The 20,916-nt window shown below is 43.0% G+C and overlaps 1 protein-coding gene and 1 non-coding gene across 2 annotated transcripts; both read right to left on the reverse strand.

Moving 5' to 3' along the window:
• Window positions 1-631: 631 nt before the first annotated feature.
• On the reverse strand, window positions 632-11,696 carry LEMD1 (LEM domain containing 1). The gene is made up of 7 exons (XM_074977255.1): window positions 11,681-11,696; window positions 10,177-10,344; window positions 7,793-7,866; window positions 6,400-6,483; window positions 5,650-5,748; window positions 3,754-3,842; window positions 632-1,726 (listed from the first exon to the last, which is right to left on the reverse strand). The coding sequence occupies exons 1-7, from the start codon at window positions 11,694-11,696 to the stop codon at window positions 1,492-1,494; spliced, it is 765 nt and encodes a 254-aa protein (XP_074833356.1). The 3' UTR covers window positions 632-1,491.
• An 8,207-nt stretch (window positions 11,697-19,903) lies between these two features.
• On the reverse strand, window positions 19,904-19,975 carry TRNAW-CCA (transfer RNA tryptophan (anticodon CCA)). Its single transcript has one exon. It is a non-coding gene; the product is annotated as a tRNA-Trp (tRNA).
• Between the last annotated feature and the right edge of the window lie 941 nt (window positions 19,976-20,916).

A 20,916-nucleotide genomic window follows, 5' to 3' on the forward strand; every position in this document is an offset into this window, starting at 1 on the left:
TCATAATCAGAGCTTGGGACAGTCTCAGACCTTACCTCAAAAATCAAGGTACATTTTGAAAATATCTGTAGACATAAAAAGAAACTCAGAATCTGCATGAAAAGGGAATAAAGGAAGACAACAATACCTACCAGAAAGCACCCAACTTGCTGGACGTAACAGGAGGACAAGCATTCCAGCTAGTGGATTAGTTCTATCAAAGAATATATTTCACAAGTGTAGGACAGATTTGAGGAACGCACATATTGCCATACTACTTCAGAACAGTGGCCTGTCAAGGCATATGCCAAAAGCAGGGTACCAGCTGCTTCAGAGAAAGTTTTAAAACTCTTCCAGAATAGAAGGGTTTTGAAGCAGTAAGCCATTAGGAATGAAATATGCACAAACATGTCCTGTTGTCCGTACTAAATAACCAGACAAGCAACCAAATGCAGCTGGAACATACAAATCAACATCTAGGGTACATCTATACTTACCGGAAGACTGACTTGATCAGGGTCAATCTTCTGGGGTTCGATTTAGTGCATCTAGTGGGGACATGCTAAATTGAACCATCAAGGCTTGCCAGCTGACCCTGGTATTCCTCAGTCTCTTGTGTTATTTGGCATCTTATGCTGCTAACTGACCACATGAATACATTTAAAATCAAAAAACAAAGACATTTCATAAAGCTTCAGTGATTTGTTAGGTCTCATTAGTTGAGTGCTAAGTGCAGAGTTCTGGGTTTTCCCTACAAGAGCTGCAGACAGGAAAGGCCCTTAACTTGGTCTAGCACGTAACAAGAAGTTATTTTCTTTTACTGTTTTAAGCATCGTAACCTGAGTGATTTTAAATATATACATAATGCCCTAAAAGAGAAGTCACCTTTACAATCAAGAAGTGCATTGACAAAGAAGTTTGCTGACACTCATTACCCAGACTTTTGATGTGATTCCAGAATTGGAGGAGTTCAGGAAAAAGAAAAAAAAGCAAATTCACAATAAAGATATGAAAAGGTACTCCGGGGGAGCCTGAGACTTGCTCATCATTGTCTGTGGTACAATAAATGTCTGTGACCTGGCTTGTCACGTATGTGCAGTTGATTTTTTAGGTCTCAAGATAGTGCTTTTCCATGGAACTGTTTCTCCCATATACTGGAGGAATATTAATTTCTTCAAAAGACAAGAATCAGCTACTGGTAGTTTAGAAAAATACAAAGCCGAAAACCCTTCTGTGTGGATAAACTGATGAATCTGTGCATCAGATACATCTCTCACTTGGAGCAGGCAAGAAACTATAAAGAAAAGTTGGGTCTCCAAGGCTTGAGAGTTTCTCTACACCATGAATGTTTGACAAAGACAACGCAGCACCTATAGGGTTTTTTCCCCCCTCAAGTTGGTCTTTTTATTCATTACTGGAAGAGCTTGTTCACATGCAAGTAGGGAGTGAAAGGGACATTTGCTTTGTTTGTAGTCACTACTAAACACTCCCTACCCAGATGTCAGGACAGCCTTATTGTCCTCTACTTGTGATGAAGTTCACAAATGGATTGTCTGTGTTGGTTTCCATAGTTACATACACAAAGAGGACGAAAACAAAGATTGCAAGGATAGCAATCCTGATGGGCATTGATAGGATTCCTCGAGGGCTCTCCTTCTGTTCTAATGCTACTGCCTTGGGCTTCTCCTTTTCCACAGTATTCTGTGTTGCAGGGCCACTCTCTTTCACTGATCTTCTCCTAGCAGGACTGTGGAAAGGACAGTAAATTTTAAGATAAAACTTTTAAAAATCTGTACCACTCACCACTGTTACTTTTCAAACTTCAGTACACTGGCTCAGAGAAATATAGTGGGGTGGGGGGTGCAGAGAAAAAAAAATCAGATTTCTTGTCATCAAGACATTAAAATATAGCCAAAGCTGAAGCAAGTTTGTCTGATCAAATGAGATCCTTTAAGATGAACATAAAGAGGTAGTTTTTGTGAATTATGTATAAAGGGGAGAGCCAAGGATTGCTTCAATCTCAAACTGGAAACCTGCTGCAACCAGGTATGTAGTTCATTTTAACATAGCATCGGACACCATGCCCTTCCTTAAAGAAATGGAAGGAATGCTTTCCCAGATGGCCTTTTTTGCCAGATGGTCATTATTTGTTGCATTAGCATTGACAGTGAAGTGCCATTGGGAAACCCAGTTTTCTGGAGAGTAGCCAGAAGCAAAACTCAGGTGTCATTGGGAATCCTTTAGTTTTGCGGTGTCCAATACATTCGCCACACACAATGAATGGGACACCACCATCCGGCAATTTGGCTCTGGAGCTGCATGCATTCCTTCTAGAGCCACACATGCGTGCTGCTTGCCCACACACCACCCCTTGTGGGAGAAGTGGATGGCGAGCCCAGCTGCTCCAGCAGCTCTGGCAAATTGCTGGCATTTACTGGGGCTGGGAGGGGCTGTGGCAAACACAAAGATGCCAACCATAAGTATGGCAATCCTTCAATTCCCATGGGATGTCACGGTTGATGAACTTCCAGGCAAGACAAGCATTCCTTTACCAGGCTTTTAAGGCAGCAGTAGGCAACATCTACAAGAAGCCCTAAAAATTAGGTAATGGATTTTTGCAGCACTGCAAAGGAAGCTCATGCCTAACAGACAAGCAGCCAAATTCCTCTATGCTTGTTTCAATGGCCAAATAATGGATTTTGGAAACAAAGACAACCCTTGTTTAGCATCTGGATGCCATCCCTCAGATAAAAATATTAAGCTGTTCATTTGTGTTGCGATACCACTTAGCAGCCCTATAGTTGTCAGCCAAGCCCTCCCAGAAGACAGCCTTTTATCGACATGCACATGCAAGCGGACGTTGGCCATTACAAAAATGGTGAGACACCAGCTTTGTTTTGTGCATTAAAACAATGCATGTCTCCTGCTCTGGTCCATTTGGGGTCAAGGTTCTTTCAGGACAGAGATGCTAGTAAAAAGGTTTGGCGGATTCAGTGTCCAATATGGATTCTATTACCAATTATTTTATGTAGTATCTAGTATTCCCAAACACTGGAACCAGTGTTCCCTGTAAGCTGGGCACTTGTGCAGCCACTCAGAAGAAATGCAGATGCTCCCCAGCTGATGAGTACAGCATCCACAGCTAGTTTGTTTCTACTGGTGGTGCACATGCATCTGCACACAAAAAAATATTCTGCATGTGTGCGGAAGAGATAAGCAGGAACATTGACTGGAACTATTGTACGCTAAGCAAGCTACAGAGAATCTCTGTCCCTGAAGGGCTTATAATCTAAACAGGCCAGGGTTATCATTTGCTCTGTTTTACGGATAAGGATCTTTGTCATGCTGATTAGCTAACCTGAAGCAGAGCTCAGAACTGAATCCAGATCTCCCAAGTTCTGGTCCAGTTACTTAATGCTTTCTCTGTCCGCGTTACATTCATGGCTCAGATCAGTCCCAGGCAACTAAAATCCATCACCATCTTTGAGCCAACTGGTAGCTTAGGTGAAATGGTTGAGCAGCAGGTGTGTATCTAATTTCTAGTCAAAGAGCAGCCATGTCACAAGGGGATATAAATGGCCCTCAGAGAAAGTGGCATTTGACTATTCTGGGGGACTGCCCAAGCGCACAGCTTACAGGGAACTCTGCTCACCAACCGTAAAAGACCCTTGTAGAACCTCTGCCCTTTAACTGTCAAGAGCTTGTGAAGGAAGAGGCCACTGATAAGTAGCACAGTTGTAGCAAATGACTTCATGAACAGCTGAAGAGCATTACCTTATTCCTATGGGAGATCGAGGATCAGGAAGCCAATTTTCAGCTTGACCACTGTCTTTGCCAACTGCATCACCCACTGTGTCAGCTGCCTAATAAAAGAAAGAGTTTGTAGTAGGAGCTTTAGTAAAGAAAAGTTTTATGCAGAATCCTTTATTAGTATTGAAGCCACTAAACAAGTTGAGTAATTAAGATAATAAGAATCTGTCTTTTGGAGCGAGGTGTGTCCTGGTGGACTTGCAATTACCAAAACAAGACTCATGAGAAAGGGCAATGATGTGCTGAGTGCTAGCCTTGAACATTAGCTGTTATCACAAATGCCAGAAGGAGAGTTGTGCCAGAAAGGTAAAGATGACCAAACCCTTAATTTTCAGGTAAGAAACAATTCAGTGAGTGGAAACAGCCTTCAAATAACTTTAAACAAAGTGGATATTTCCTCTGTGGTAACCAGAAAAAAAAAACACCTTGTGAAGGACTTCTAGCCATCCAGGAGATTAAGGTTTAAAAGAGATAAAAGATTAGTTGCCTGCAGTCTATTCTGTTTAACAAACATGGAGGCCTGCAGAGTATTAGCTGGTGTTCGATAAGTCATTGTGCTCTTGTCCAGCATGAGCTTACCCTGCTGAAAAAGCAAGCGATTACTGCTGACTTTAAACATACAAGGTATTTCTCACTGTGGAATGTATCTGGACAGATCTAAATCCACACATTCAATAGCCCATTTAAACAAGTACAACAAAGATCACATTTGCAATTAAAAATAAAAAAAGTGGTTTAGAAAGGTAAGAAAGAAATGGAACAATGTCAGGGAAATTAGGGTTTTAAGGTTTTTTCCCCCCCCGCCCCAGCTGTAACCCTTGTCCAGGCAAACATGAAATTCAAGAGCAATCTGTTGAACAGATTCAATGGTGCTACTCCAGGTGGACTCTTAGATTGTCAGGCATCTGACTATTATATAAAAGCAACGAGCATAAACTGTCATTCAGTTATTAATTATGTGGATACGTTAGGGTTATGGGCTGAAGTACTCAATAGGCCTGGTCTAAAGCCATCAGAATGAAAAAGATACAATAGATCAACATCTGTGTTATCACAGCATCAAGATTGGAGACCCCTTGTGCTGGTGACCATACAAGCATAAGGATAACCAACCATTGGCCTGCCCCTATTTGGTCTAGTCCAGTATTCCCTCTTGGCCAGTGCCAGGTGCTTCAGACTGAAAGAAAACAGGACAATCATCAAGCAATCCAGCCGATGTTCAGTCCCAGCTTCGAGCCATGCTTCCTTTAAAGGCATTACTTTCTGAAGCTCCCAACTGGCAAAGATGTACACGTGCTTAACTTTGCATTCAGTGATAAGACTTTGCAGGACTGGGGACTAAAATACATTGAATTCTTCCACACTGACATCTTCCATTAAGTGTATGTCATATGGTTTCAAGATCATCTCTTGCTGATTTATAGATACAAAACAGCATTATTCTTTTGTTTTTTGTTATTCATTATGGTGTTGGAGTACAGACTAATATGGCTACCTCTGTTACTATTCAGCATTATTCTGGGATTATTGTCTACTCAATTCACAGATTCCCTTTAACAATTTCTTTAAAAAGGAGGCAGGCAACTGTGTGGCTGTTGTGTGTTTGAAGAGGTCACCTTTGAGGCTCTCCTACTTTGTCTTACAGTAGGGTCAGAGGGAAGATCTATGTTGGGGGATCAAATCCAAGACCAAGGAAAGGAATTTTGGTGTGCACAGGCACAGCAGTTAGCTACCTAATGCATTTGAATGCAGCATCAGTTTCACCATTTTGCTTTACTGCTATTTGCACTGGGGCACTTTTTTGAATGGAACTTTTGGAAGATTTCCTGGGGGAGAGCCAGTTACTTGGTGCCAGAATACCTTTGTCCTGTGATTAATCCGGGGACTGCTGCCTTCTGACCCCTTCTGTCCTTGTGTCCGATGTGCTGGCAACTTCTCCTCTGGCAATATTTGTTCTAGCTGTTAATATCCAAGACAGGCATTAATTCATTGGAACGGTCAACAATCGACGCATAATTACATACTCTCCTGGTCAAAGCTGCTGGATCAAGGTCAAGAATATAGCACGCAAGAGACTGTTTTCAGTTTACAACCTCTGCTTACCTTGTGCTTTTCCCACCTGTGGCAACAAGCTTACACCATCATTTACTGTGCATTGCTGTGCTTTTTTAAAATGTGAATCGGCTTCAAAAAAAATCAGATATGTAAAGCAGCCCCCAAGACAGATTGCTACTTAACAGTTTCTGCTCTAATGTCAGCATGGCTTATTTTTGAAGGTCCAACATAAGTGTCTTACCAGGCACATTTGACAATTAATGGAACATTTTCATTGACATGGGCCAAGAATTTCATAAAGGGAATTATTCTTGTAAATATGAACTATAAGGTTTTCCCCCCGCATAAGAGCAAAAACACACATAGGCCAAAGCTATAGCCAATCCCTGATTAGAAGTTAGGTTCGCTGAGAAGTTAACAGTAGGTGAAGTAAGCAGCTACACTACAGCGTGCTTAATGAGACGCTTTCTCATGCAAATGCATGCAGATAAGTCCAAGTTTTGTGGATTGTCAGGAACACCATAAATTCAGCTACTGGGAGGGTAATGCACTTTCCTCAGCCACTATCTTGGCAAGACTGTAATCTGCATCTGGTGCTAGGAGTTTCTTGTGGCGTTCTGAAACTTCAATGTGTGGCGCCTATAAGAAAAAGAAATCCATAAGAAGTGCTGCGAACTGTTGGCAAATTTCATCAATTAAAAGGACAGTTGAAGTCCATACTTTTCAAATGGCTCAATATAGACCTGTTTATACAGATAAAGTCACCACCTCTTAGTATGGCATTTATCACTTCATCGCCCTGTGGCATTTGAGGATAGCATGAGAGTATGTCTATATTTATGTGGGGGGAATGGGGGATCAGCACACTGATCAATCTTGTGTGTGAAGGCACAGGAAAAAAAACTCTGGGCTCGGCTGTTGACCCCAGTACTCCATGCTGACATGCAGAATAAGGGACATTGGCACAAGCCTGAAGATCCCTGATCTACACCAGGGAACAAAGTCGATCCTGACATCAATTCTTGCTATGCTAATGGCATGGCTAGAATTGCACATCTAGGATTGACTTTGATCCTTAGTTTAGACCAGGCCTAAGACAAACATTCTAATTAGGAACTCTTTTCCTGTAAAGTGCATAGAAACTGGAGGAAGCCTAGAGGAGACAGCTAGAGCAATAGTATGGGACTCAAGAGCAGGGGTGGGGAACTTTTTGGGGACTGGGCCACTGACCCACAATAAAATCCATTGCAGCTGAGGGGGCACAAAGAAGTGAGAAGCAAAAAATCCCCACTTACTCTCATTGATGCGAGCCCTGACTGATGCACCTCATTTCCATTACACTCCATCCAGAGTGGGTGGGGGGTAAGGAGGACCGAAGTTCATGACTTCCCCCAGCCAGATTCTCTCTTCTGGGGGCCCAGGGCTAGTACATTTTGGGGAATCCCCTCAGCTCTGGGTGGGGCCAAAAATGAGGGAGGTGCAGGAGCAGGCTTGGCATGGGCATGTAGGATTTGGGAAGGGGGCAGGGTGCAAGAGCCCAGTTTACAAGGAACATGGATAGTGATTCCACTTTGAGTCCCTTTTAAAGAAAATCTAAACTTAGATGTAAATTTAACAGGGTGAAAACACTGGGGAAATGAGTCAATATTTAATAATTAATTTTGTATTTTTAACACCCTCATAAGCCAGCATTTATAATTACTTGGGTGCTTTGTACATCAGGAAATCTTGGCATATTCTTAAACACTGGAGCTGACTTTTTACAGTAGATTTCCTTGGGCAGCACTGTAGTAGTGGTGCCACAGAAGCATACTATAATTAACTGATTGGAGGTAATTGCTCCATTTGTCATGAGCTTAATACAAAGAACATCAGTTTATATTAACTTGAAATCTCCTGCATGTCACAGCAGATACATTAAATATTCATGCATTAGTTGGTTACTCACTTTACTGTAGCCAGTGGCACAAGCTGCTGTCACTTTGAAGTCTTTTGTTTCAAGGACTACTTCAGTACTAGTTTCTGAATGAGGAGAGGAAAAAGTAATAGATGAGGGCCTTAAGAGAGTAAAATTAGCTAGGGTATCTATGTGATGTTTCCTATGTGACTACTTCAAAACAAGTGCTTTTGGAGAGTTGTCTTTAGAAACGGCTTTACTTAATTGTTTTCCTGTACTTTCACTAGACTATTTTTATAGGAACAGCATTCCCATATTGGTACTCATGTCTAGAAAATTAACAATTCCAGTCCATGGCATTATGTAGTAGAACCAGTACAGCATCTTTTCCTTGCAATTATTTTCAAAGAAGGCACTTTACTTATGACAGCTGCTATGCTGTCAGATCAGTCAGATGCACATCTGTTGCTTTCGTATTTTTCAAAACATTTCTAACCCACTTAGGATTTTAGAACGCCTTCCTTTTTCAACGGCAACAGAAATTCTCCCACCAAGCTAATTGCTTAAACAAAGCTACCAATTCTTTACAAGCTTCGAAATAAATGAGAGGATTGGCTCTCTTTGATAGGAACTTCAGGGGAGGCATACGTGATTAAAAAGCTTGGCTTTCAGCATTAAAGTCACTCCCCCAAAAGATCTTCAGGATTGAACTATGGAATGATACATTTCAGCCAAGAGAGAAACCCCTAATTTTATTTTATTTTTTTTTTTTTTAAATTATCTCTGAAGCCATTTCAATTCTCTTGATATTCACGAAGGAGTTACAAGCCAGATCAAGACCACAGGATAATTGGGCTCAATAGCTTATCTAATAGTTGTCAGCATGTAACCCTGCAAGTTAGTTACAGAACAACCTCCCATAGAAGAAGTTGCTTTCTAATTCCCACACTCATAGATTTAGGTCCCAGAATATGCCAGTTCATACTTCTTCAGCTTTTTTTTTTTTTTTTTTTTTTAAAAAAAGCCACTCTCCTGTGACAGTAGGTGTTCTAATTTTCCACATAGAGCTTGATGCTGTTACAAATAAGTTGGGGCTAATTTAAGGTCCCTTTACAGCCAAAGCAGATCCTCAATTAGATCTATTTCACCCCAGCTGTGGATTTGCCCCTCAAGGTGCTATAAAGAGGCATTAATATAAATAAGTCAGGCTCATACCATCTAGTCCAGGGATGGCCAACTAGTTAGGGACAAAAGAGCCACAGAGAGTGAACATAGCCATATATAACATTTATTTTTATCTAATACAGGGATCTATGCTCTCCCCCCACCCAGAGCCAGGCATTCCCAGCCCCTCCTGTTCCCCCACACTAACTTGATGCCGGTGACTCACCAAAGCCACCATGCACTTTTCCCACAAAGTGGTGAAGTGCATGCAGAGAGCAGTGGATGGCACTCCTTGTGCACGGCTCTGAGGAGCCGCATTTAATGGCTCAAAGGGTGGCCACCCCGATCCAGTCGCTTTGCTTTTTAAAAAAAAAAAAATCTATGCAAGATCTCAGACCTGGCCTACACTAGAGTTAAGAAAATATAAGCTGCCTTGTGTTGAGTTAACTCCAACCGTCTTCATTAAAATTTAGCTCCTGCTGACATAACTCATCCACTACACCAACATAACTCTACCTTGAGAGTTGTAGCACTTAGGTGGATATACTTAAGTCAACGCAGTGTCAGAACAGACACCACAGCCCTTGCACCAATTTTGTGGCCTTTCAGAAACTGTCTCACAGTGCTCCACACTGGCAGTTAAATCTGTGCAAGAGTTCCTGGTGAGGACATACACCACTGACACAAGGACCGTAGCATGGATCAGACCCACTGTGGGCAGGATCACTCCAGGATGGCCACAGCAGCCCCGCATCCATGGCAGCCAAGGGAGCAACATGGGTCAGAGTCACTCCAGCCTAACCACAGCAACCCCTGTCCACCATGGGGGCGGTGCTCCAGATCCCTGCCACTGGTATGCCCCCATTTATTTAGTTAACTGGTTGAACATTTAGCCAGTTTAACTAGTTAAACAGGATTTTACATCCCTAGTGTGGATTTTTTACACCTGAGCGACAGAATTATTATGCCCAGTTTTCTAGCATAAGTCAGGCCTTAGAAGCCTAGCCCCCAGCTTAAACTCCTCCAGTGCATCACTGACTATCTACAACCTACCCTGGAACACAATCCCTCATTCTCACAGGCTCCTACATCACATAAGGCCAGATTTTTGAAGGTAGTGAAGCACTCAGATGCAGATACGCCTACATCCCATTGAAGTGAATGAAAATCAGGTTTGTAAGCAAGTCAGAGATCTCAGCAATAGTAAACATTCTCAAATATGCAAAATATTAAGTTTAAAAAACTGGCATCCAAAAAGTTTCATACGGTACCTTTGTCTTCCTCACTCTCCGAGTTCTGGTCAAGACCTCCACTTTCATTTGGCTTAGCACACAGTCCTTGCAGACTTGGATTCACCAGCTGCAGTAGTTTATTCTCATAAAGAGTCCGTGTAGAAGCTAAAATAAGCAGTACAGAATACAAGGGGATTAATAACAAAGCTGCACAACAGACCAATTGGTATCAAAATCCCGCTGAAAATGAAGGCCAGATTTCCAGAAAAAACAGCCTCCAGCAGCTCCAGTTGACAAGTGCAAAGCATGTATGAAACATCAGGCTATATCACAGAACTGGAAGGAACCTCAAGAGGCCATCTAGACCAGCCCTCCAGTACTCAAAGCCAAACCAAGCATCATCTAGAACAGGGAGTGGGCAATAATTTTTGATGGGGGCCACTCCAAGATTTTGGAAAGTGCTTGGAGCTGTACTTTTCTATGGTGAGGGTTCAGGGTCTGGGGCTGAGGTGGGCTGCAGAAAAGATCTTGGGATAGAGGCAAAGGAGAGGATATGGTTTGAGAGGGAGTTTGGGTGGAGGAGGGGGTTCCGTCCTGGGGCATGGGATTGCAACATGGGTGCAGGAGAGGATTCTGACCTGTTGGAGAGGCGTAGGATGGGGCACAAGGTCTGGGAAGGAGTTATGACCTGTGACAGAGGGTTTGGGTGGTGAACTGGAACATAGGTTTGAGGAGCAGAAGGGGGTGAGGTGCCAGAAGCAGACTCTGGCCAGGAACCACTTACCTAGACAGCTCAGTGGGCAGTCTCCTTATCTGCCAGATCCTCAAGCTACTCAAAACAGCTAGAGGCTCCCTCTATGTGGCTCTCTGCACTGTGCGCCTCTTTGCACTCTGCCCCACCCCAACCCCAATCACAGCTCAGAGAGAAAGAGCTGCCAGCCATTTTGAGCAGCCTGGGACTGCAGCAGGCAGAGAGCCTGCCTTGGGGTCCTGGCGGGGCAGATCAAAAGGCTTGGCGTGCTGTCTTGCACATCCCTGATAGGTGTTTGCACAACTTGATCTTAAGAATCTCCAGTGATGGAGATTCCACCACCTTCCAAGGCACTTTATTCCAGGGCTTAACCACACTGTCAATTAGGAAGTTTTTACCTACTGTACAACCTAAACTTCCCTTCCTGCAGTTTAAGCCCATTGCTTCTTGTCTGGCCTTTAGAGAACAAGAACAATTTTTCTCCCTCCTCCTCATCATAACTTTCAAGGATCTTAAAAAAAAAAAAAAAAAAAAACTTATATTCTCTCTCTTTCAGACTAAACAAACCCAATTCTTTCAGTGATCCCACATAGGCTGTGTGTTCTAGACCTTTAATTATTTTTGTTGCTCCCCTCTGAACTTTCTCCAGTTTGTCCACATTTCCTGAAATGTTGTGCCCAGACCTGGACCCAATACTCCAGTTGAGACTTAATCAGCATGGAGTAGAGCTGAGGAACAGCTTCTTGTAAGCAGGACACACTTTTGCTAATATATGCTAGAATGGTGACATACCTGTGTTAGTCTGCATTCTGTCAAAACAAAAAAGCAGTCATGTAGCACTTTATTTTGTTAGTCTTTAAAGTGTCACATGACTTATTTTGACATCCTAGAAGGGTGTTTACATTGTCAGTGTTACACTGTTGATTCATATGTAGCTTGTGGTCCACAAAGACCCCCAGATCCCTTTTGGTAGGACTCCTTAAGTGCTCATTTTCCATTTTGTGTGTATGCAACTGATAGCTCCTTCCCAAAGGGAGTACTTGACATTTGTCCTTACTGCACTACATCCTATTTACTTCACATCACTTCTTCAGTTGGAGGGGATTGTTCAGAATTTTAAACCCATCTTCCAAAGCGCTTGCAAACCCTCCCACCTTGATATCATCTGCAAACTTTACCAGCAAGATCTCTATGCCAGTATGTAAGTTTCTGGGTGCAGTTCAGTTCAATATCAGCACTGATCCCTGCGGGACCCCACTTGTTACACCCTTCCAGCAAGGCTGTGAACCATTCATAGCTACTCTATGGGAATGATTTTCTAATCAGTTATGCACCCACCTTACATAACTAGGTTATATCACATGCCTTACTAAAGTCAAGATCTACCACTTCCTCCTATCCACAAGGCATGATAATCTGTCAAAGAAAGCTATCAGCTTGGTTTGACATGATTTGTTCTTGATAAATCCATGCTGACTCTTACAAACATCTAGAAGATAAGGTGATATGTAAGTGGATTCCTTAATTATTTGTTCAGTTATCTTTCTTGGCACAGAAGTTATGCTTGACTGGTCTGTAGGTCCCTGCATTGTCCTTACTTCCCTTTATTTAGATGGGCACTATTTGCCCTTTTCTCCTGGCTTCAGAAGTTTCTCTCAGCTTCCATCACTTTTTAAAAGATCAAATGCTAATTGTTCATCTCTCTCTTCTGTCAGCTTCTGAGTATTCTAGGATGCATTTTGTCCTGCCCTGGTGCCTTGAAGGTAACTTGTCTAACTCATTATTTCCCAATTTTAGCCTCTCTTGTCCTACTGCAATTTCACTGGCATTCACTATCTTCTTGATAAAGACTAGAAGTGATTAAACTAGAGCTGAGCTCTTTTGAAAGAAAGACAGACCCCTGCCCTTTTTTGTTGTTTCATGTTTTTGATTTGGGTTGGGACCTACTTTCTCACTTTAAAGACACTTTAGATTGGATTCTATTTCCCCCCCACTTATTCCCAAGGCCAACCATAATTTGTTTGGAGCATACGTAGTATTGGTCCAGGTTCAGCACCATACATGAGAAGCTTTTCCTGCAATTCACTGTCACTCAGTAGTTTAACACTGACTTCATCTATTGTGTCTTGGTCTTCTTGTTCTCTCTTTTCTATCAACACACCTACAGTAACCTGGGCCATCCTTTCCACAGCAGAACCTTTAGAATAAGAGACAAGAATTCACTATCAACATTAAGTATAGCACAAATTTATTAATCGTTTCTATATTTTAGGTAAACTGGAATAGTTACATTGCTACTTCAGGTTTCCTGCCACTAATTATATCATTTCCAAGTGTGTGTCTATTTCACCGCAGGTTTCAGCCTCTACAAATTCAAAAGTTATGTGGCAAATTATATTTAATTGATGACTGCACTTAAGTGGAACAAGATATTATGCACTCAAATTTCAGATGAGACTGACAGCAGTAATGTAAAAGATTGAGTGTATCTTGGAAATTTTAATCCAGTAATCTGCTCTACCATTTTCATCCAGCACACAGCCTATGACATTACTAGTTAATCTCTAGGCCTGTAGGAGACATGCTTCAAGTAGTATTTGGAGTTACCCTTTATTATTCAGATCTCCATTGTTTGCAGTAGCCTAATAGCACCTAAGTCATTTCTTCACCTCCTTGCCTGTCAATGAGCCAGAAACATGGGTTAGCTTGCTTTCCTTTTACTGTCTGCCTCTGCAACAACCTACAAATATTGCATCATCCTTCAGCTTATGTTTGTGGCAATGGAAACATGTCTGTTTCAGATCTGCCAATCTGCCCAAGTTATTTGTATGTAGATTTAATAATCTTCAGTAATGCTTCTAGAGCTATGAGACAAATTGCCTATGCCTTTATGACCAAAGGGAAAGCCTGTAAGATCTGCAAGTCAAAGGCAGGCTTTGTCTGGGTTATATTAATAAAATGTTATGTTACCAGACTGACATTCCCACAGCACATTTCCATATATATTTCACACAGATTAAGTGATTCATTGCTAGCACAAAAATACTGTGCATGACTGTACACAACAGCTGCTCTTCCATGCCTAGGTCTCAACTTGCCCCGGTGCCACTCAGCGGAAGAAAGCCTGTAGAGATCCAGATAGCATGAAGGCAGAAGAGCTCTGCCTCTTTCCTTCACTTCTCCTTGCCTTTAGCATGTTTAGGTGACAGCATATGCAACTTTTCAGATTCTGTTCAGGAATCTCTACCCCACAGTACCTTGACAGAACAATTGGGTAAGACCTAATGAAACCACTAAAGTTAGATAAGCTTGGCTTCTGTATCCATCTCCACCTCCCTTAAGTTACTAGCCTCACAGGGATGTTTTGAGGTTTAACTCAGTAATGTTTACAAAGCCCTAGGGCAGGCATGTCCAACCTGTGGCCCTGGACAGCTAGTAATGCGGCCCCACGAGATTGTGAACTTTTAACATTAATTATATATTTTGTACATGGCCCAAGACTATCTTCACTCAGTGCGGCCCAGGCAAGCCAAAAGTTTGGACACCCATGCCCTAGGGGATTCGCATCCTACAAGATGCTGTAGAATGGGGATGGTTCAGAAAAGCAGAATGCAGTATTCATTTGAGGACTTGATATTTTTCTTGTACCCAGGAATGTCAGAATCAAGTCCTAGAAGCACAGGGAAACGTTAGCAGGCAAGTCCACTTTGTTCTGTCTGGGGGGGGGGGGGGGAGAAAAGATTTCTGGTGCACTTTTGTATGCATTTATTATTTATTGACCGTCATCAGCATATGAGGCTCTAGGCAACAAACAGTTCTCGAACAGTTTGGAGCAGACAATCCAGTTTTTAATCTCAAGACTAGTTTATAATGCATTAAAATGCTATTCCAAATGCATAAATTCAGCCCGTTTAACCAAATATCTTAAAAACATTCAATCAAGCCTTAACACTTTGCACCACAGGAAAATAAACACTTTATAAACGTCAGTTTGAGTTCTCACTCCATTCATTTAGGGTTTCAGACTTGAACTTAACCTTTTGTTCTACAGGATCACTCAATTCTGCAGGTCGAACCTCTCTCATCCAACACCCTAAGAACCTGACCAGTGTGGAAAGAGAATCTGACAGACCACGGGAAGTCAATATTGTCTAGAAGCATTACCAACACTTCCACTGCTTACTGAGCTCTGAGAAAGCATTTGGGGGTAAATTACAGCTAAACAGCCCAGAACACTGAGAGCTGGGACTGGTGGCTGGAAACAAACTTTATGAGACCATGAAAAACTTGACTATGCCCAGAAGTGATCCTATGGCTTACTAAAGCCTGCTGGGATTACAGATGAGAGGTTCAACCTGTACCCATTTAGGTGAGATGTTTTAATATTGCAGTTACTATTGCTGTGGTAGAATTACATGTTACAAAATGATCAAAGCTAATTTAAACTGACACATTGCTGGTGAGTTATCACTAATTAGAGAAATGCACAGGTTTTTATCCTACAACACGACAATATAAGATCCTGTCACACCACCTATTAAGATAAACATTGTTTTGAAAAGTACATTAAAAAGCCACACAATGATTTCACTCTTACCTAGAGTTTGTCTACACACAATTTGTACCAGTTTAAAAAAAAACTCCCCCACCCACTGTGGACACTCAATAGTTTAAAATGTACAGGTGCAAACTCAGATATTTTAAAGAAAGGTTTAGCTGACCTAGTAGCAACTATACCGTTACCACATCTGAACTTTCAAAAACAGAGGACACCCCGACAGGGAGTGTATCAGTATCTATAGTAAACTTGCTTAACTGGCATTCCAATAACCAGACTTCTCTATTAACTGGCATTCTGTCAGGGCTGGCAGCTCCTCCATTCTCATGGCCACATGCCAAGCTGCCCAGAGCAGCTCCCTATGCAGCATGACTCCCTGCCTAGAGCCACTCCCTGTGTGGTGCAGCCATGCTCAAGCCACCCAGAGTGGCTCCCCACTCAGCATAGCCATGCTTGAGTTGCCCAAAGGGGCTCCCCCTGCACATCCCACACAGAGCATACTGGAACCTCCGACATACCTGGCATATTTGAATATCCAGCAACCTCCCGGTCCCAAAGTTGCCAGATATCAACAAGTTTACCATATCAACTCATTGTATATACTATACTACATTGATAGTGTTGTATCAATGCATTATAGTATATGTAGGACATGAATACAGTGAGTTGATAGGTACTGATACAGATCCACTCCCTCTCAGGGAGCAGACTCTCGTTCTGGAATTCTATATTTAGACTGGGATTTTCAAAGCAGCGTAAGGGAGTTAAGCATCTAACTACCAAATTCCAAAGGGAGCAGAACACCTACCACTCTTAGCCCTACACTACAAGTTGTTTGACAAGAAAAAAAATCATCCTAAAGAGTTTTTAAAAATTAAGTGTATTGGACCTACAAGTGTCATGAAAATTCTAGAACAAAGACCTTACTGGATCACCTGAGAGTGCTTGCATTTATTTTTTCATGCAGACAGCAAGTCCACCAACTGTATTTTATTGTAGTTTAACACATCTCTGATCACTTGGTTGAAGCACAAAATGCAAAGTCAACTCATGTTTTAATTTCTCTAGCAAAAGGAGCAGTTTTCTAAACAACCTACACATTTTTACTCCAAAGAGCATGATTCCCCCCACCCCCAAGAACCAAGCCTAGATATTTCATGTCACTGTTTCACAATGTATGTGATCCTCAAAGTTTATCAACTTTTGTTGTTAAGAGAAATATCCCTGAAAAAAACCAAACACTGAATCTACTATGGTCAGAATTACAATCCATCTCTCCACTGGGACAGCTCTACTGATGGGAATTGCAGATCCCTCTTTGTGCGAGGTTAGAAACAGCTTTGGAGGTGGGGGAAACGTTCCTAAATTCCAGACAAATTCACTTACCCTCTCACATGATCATATGAAGTTTGACTACTTGAAACAGCTACTGATGTTAAGGACTTCTTTCTAAAAGCCCAAGTGCCCCTGCTGTTACTATCCAGAACAGAAGTTCTAGTGACTCATCTATGACATCATCAATTTCCATAGTAACAGACTGATGTAATCTGCACTGTGTCACAATCTGATTTTGTTACAAGGAGGAACTTTTGCTGGGAAGAAGAAACCTACTCTGCCAGAGGTCTGAAAGACATCATGACAGCTTAGTGAGGTCAGAAATACTTTCTGCCAAAGAGGCATCTTGTAAGTAAATTCAGGTGAGGGAAGCTAATCCATGACAGATACTTGTGGAAGTAATCCTTCAGAAGAATATCTGTGATGCTTACCAAGTTCTAGGAACTATAGCAAAGTGACCAAGTAGCAGAAATGCTAGCATTTCAAGAGCTAGAGGCATGGCACTGTGTGTGGTGGCGGGGGGGTGGAAATACTATCTTCATATCCCTCAGAGCAGGACTAGAACACTGCATTCACTTCTGAACACCTCAAAACTAAAAGGCTATGTCTACATAAGAGTTTTTCCCCCAACAAAACCAGCATTTTGTTGACAAAACACACAGAGCATCCAAGCTAAAAATGCAGTCTGTCAACCTCATGGCGACAGAGTACTTAAGACAGAACTTGGCACTTTCATTGACAGCCTTCTGCCTCTCTCCCACGAAGCAGAACACCTTTCTCAACAGAATCTGTCAACAAGAAAGCCATGTGGATGCTCTGGGGGGATCCTCTGTCAGACTTAAGTGAGGTTTAGATCAGGTTACTACTTTGGAGAGGTGCTGAGTACCCACTGCTCCCATTAAAGCAAATGGCAGCTGCAATTGCTCAGCCCCTCATGATCACATCTGATGATGCTCAATACATGAAGACTGAATAATATTTTCAATGTTGTCAAAAGCCATTAAAGACCCACTATGAACTTTAAAAAGCCTACCGTGCCTGAAAGTGTTTTTCCCCTATTCTGTTTTGGAGAAACGCCAAAGAAAACTTTACAGCAAACTTGAAGGTACAAGTTGACAGCAGCACTACGTAAAGATTTTCTCTTTTCCCCAGTTATAGTCTATTTCCTCCGTTATACCTACCCAGGGTATTTCAAACAGCATTTTTAAAATCTGACAGTGCACTTGTGAAGCTCAGAGACAAGTGCAATAGTTTAAAGACAACCTCCAGTGAGTTTCACAAGTTGTCTGATGGTATCAGGCCTCAAGTTTACATTTCTTGAAGTTTTGCTGATTGTTTTTTGGGGAAAAACAAAAATACTTTTACTCAAGAAGTCTCCAGGCTTTTAAGTGTTAGTAAAATAACTTTGTTGGGATGTAAACATCCTCCAATTGTTAACTTGAGCAATGTAGCTGTAAGTTTCTGTGGTATTGCCACAGTGAAACTGGGTCTGTCCCACGAAAGCTCACCTAATAAACTATTTTGCTCATCTTTAAAGTGCTACTTGACTGCTTTTTGTTTTGATAGTGTATAGACTAGCATCACTTCCTCTGTTACTATTTAACTGGAGAATAAATCAATTAAGGAAAAAAGGGAAAATAAATCAAAATTGTGGTTGTTTCAATTTAACTTTTGATGTACTTTATAGGCAAATGAGGCTCACTCCCCATGCAATTTTAACCCAATAGTGTCCATTTACTTTGCTTAAGCAGGTTGTATCTTAACACAACTGTGGATTGTACCATAAATGTTGCACAAGTTCAGTGTTTAACCAATAATCCTCAAGTACAAATCTAGGATTTACATCTATAGTGAATCCTCTTTTCAAGCTGATTTTCCTGAGGCTAGAAGACTACTGTAGGAACATGCCAAAACCGTAGCATATATATAATGTTTTAAGAGGGCAAAGGAAGCATAAAACTCACTGTGTTGTGGTTGTTCAGAAGTCGCCAGCCAGCTGAATGCCCTCCTAATCCAAAAGGGAGGAGCATGAAATACAACCCTTACTGGGGGCTAAGGAAAAGTGCAATAGCTACTCAGACAGGGGTCAGGGCTGTAGTGATGAAGCAGCCCCTCTTCAGGCAGTCTGCTATCTAGCCCTGCATTTCTGTAGCCTGACCTAAACCAGAAAAAGCTACCTTCTCTATAGTGCATGGGGGGTGAAGCAGGGCAATTAAGCCAATTTATTCCCTCTTTCAGGGTGAGCAGCTCTAGGTTGAACGAACAATGCTCCCACCCAGCCGCTGCCCAAGGTGCCAGAACCAGCAGTTCAATTAATGCTGCAGCACCCCTGGCATGAAGCGGTTCCTGTTATAGGCAGGATTTACAGTTTGATTCCACAGACCTCCCACTGAAAAAGAGTTACTCATCTCATGCAACTGGAAAGGACCTTTGGAGGTCATTGAGTCCAGTCCCCTGGGCAGGGCCAAGCACCACCCCGACCCTTTTTATTTTCCCCAAGCCCCTAAATAGCCTCCTCAAGACTGAGCTCACAACCTACTATATAAACTGTTCCGGCACACCCCGCTGCTGCCTCCCGGGGGAGGTGCGTTGCATTGGCAGGCAGCAAATCCCCCCTGGGACCCAGGCAGCACCGGGAAGTAGTTGCGCAGCTGGGCCAGTGGCTGCAGGGCTGGGAGTCTGAGCCAGCGGGTCTCTGCCCACGAAAGCTTATGCGCGAGTAAATCTGTTAGTCTGTTGGGGCCACGGGACTTCTTGGTGTCCCCCACGCCCCCGCAACCAGCTCTGGGAGCGACCCCTGCCCCGAGCGCTTTGCTGCGCCTCCACCCACCCCACTGCTGGGAGCCCCGGGGCACGGCCACTGCCTCTAATTGCACCCCCATGCCAAGCTGAGGGGAGTCCCACAGACCCTTATTTCCCCTCTATTTTCAGGGGGCTGGAAGGGTCCCCCCGCCCATCACTAGAGCACCCCCTCCCCCCATGCACTACCATCCCAATTTTATTAGCGGGGAGCCACCCCCTCCCAATGTTCGAGTCTGGGCATCACTAAATGAGAGGTCCCCCCTACAGCCCCCGCAAATTTAAAGACATAAAACGATCCCCCCCACAACAGCAGGGGGCTCTGACCCCGACGTGATTCGAACACGCAGCCTTCTGATCTGGAGTCAGACGCGCTACCGTTGCGCCACGAGGTCCCGGTAGCCAGTGCTAGAGCGGCGCTTGAAGAGAGTATGCCTCAGCTCACGCGCATGCGTACTCGCTTCCAGGTGCTCTTCCCCGCCAGAGCCTCTCGCTCTCCCAGCGGCAGCCTCCGCAGCCTGCTCAGCGTTCTCGTAGCGGCCCTCACCTCGCACACCGACTGAACGACAACAATTTCGCGTCCCCCTCCCCGCACCCGCCTTCAAATCGCCCGCCGGGCCGCCTCGCAGCCAATCACCGCCCGGCCACACCCCTGTGGGCAGTACCAACTCCATGTGGGCGTACTGCGCGGGGGGGGGTGAGTTGAGTGGCGGCTACCACTCATACTAACCGGAGGGGGGAATCCTCCCATTGGACTATACCCTTCCCACGTAGCGTCAGATGGACAGGACTCGCCCAGCCTGAGCTGGAGCCCTATTAGATGCACTGAGGTTTTTTCGAGCTACAGTTCTCAGCCGAAGCTGAAATCTCTGAGTTTAGTTTATATAATTGCATTTAATATTGTGTAATACTTAATCCTCTCTTGTACTTTAGCGCTGTAATCGCCTTATACTTTATTTTATTTAACATGTATTATGTGTTGTTTTATCCACTATCATAATTTATTTATGAATATTATTTTAGTAATTTACATTGTTATGTCATTCTTAGGTATTATTGAATTGTTTGGTTGTGTACCAGTCCTTGCACTGAAATTTGCAGTGAGTAAAGGCTCCTTTTCAGTGTTCCCTGTAAGGTGAGTGTTGCAGCGGCCACCCAGGAAAGATTCAAGTGTTGCTCAGCTGATTAACAGAGCAGCCACAGCTGACAGCATCTCTTTATATTGGTGGAGCACATCTGCCCATGCCTTAGTGCACCTTAAATTTATTCCACATATTAATGGAAAAAATTCAAGGGAACACTGATTTTGGGCTCTGCGTGTCTCATTAGTATCATC

Source organism: Carettochelys insculpta, chromosome 26 (assembly GCF_033958435.1).
Source record: "Carettochelys insculpta isolate YL-2023 chromosome 26, ASM3395843v1, whole genome shotgun sequence".
Classification (NCBI taxonomy): Eukaryota; Metazoa; Chordata; order Testudines; family Carettochelyidae; genus Carettochelys; species Carettochelys insculpta.

Coding starts and splice junctions, on each gene's coding strand:
- LEMD1 (XM_074977255.1), bottom strand. Junction 7,867..10,176: donor GGAGAGTGAGGAAGACAAAG/GTACCGTATGAA, acceptor CTCCTCATTCAG/AAACTAGTACTGAAGTAGTC. Junction 5,749..6,399: donor TTGCCAAGATAGTGGCTGAG/GAAAGTGCATTA, acceptor GGATATTAACAG/CTAGAACAAATATTGCCAGA.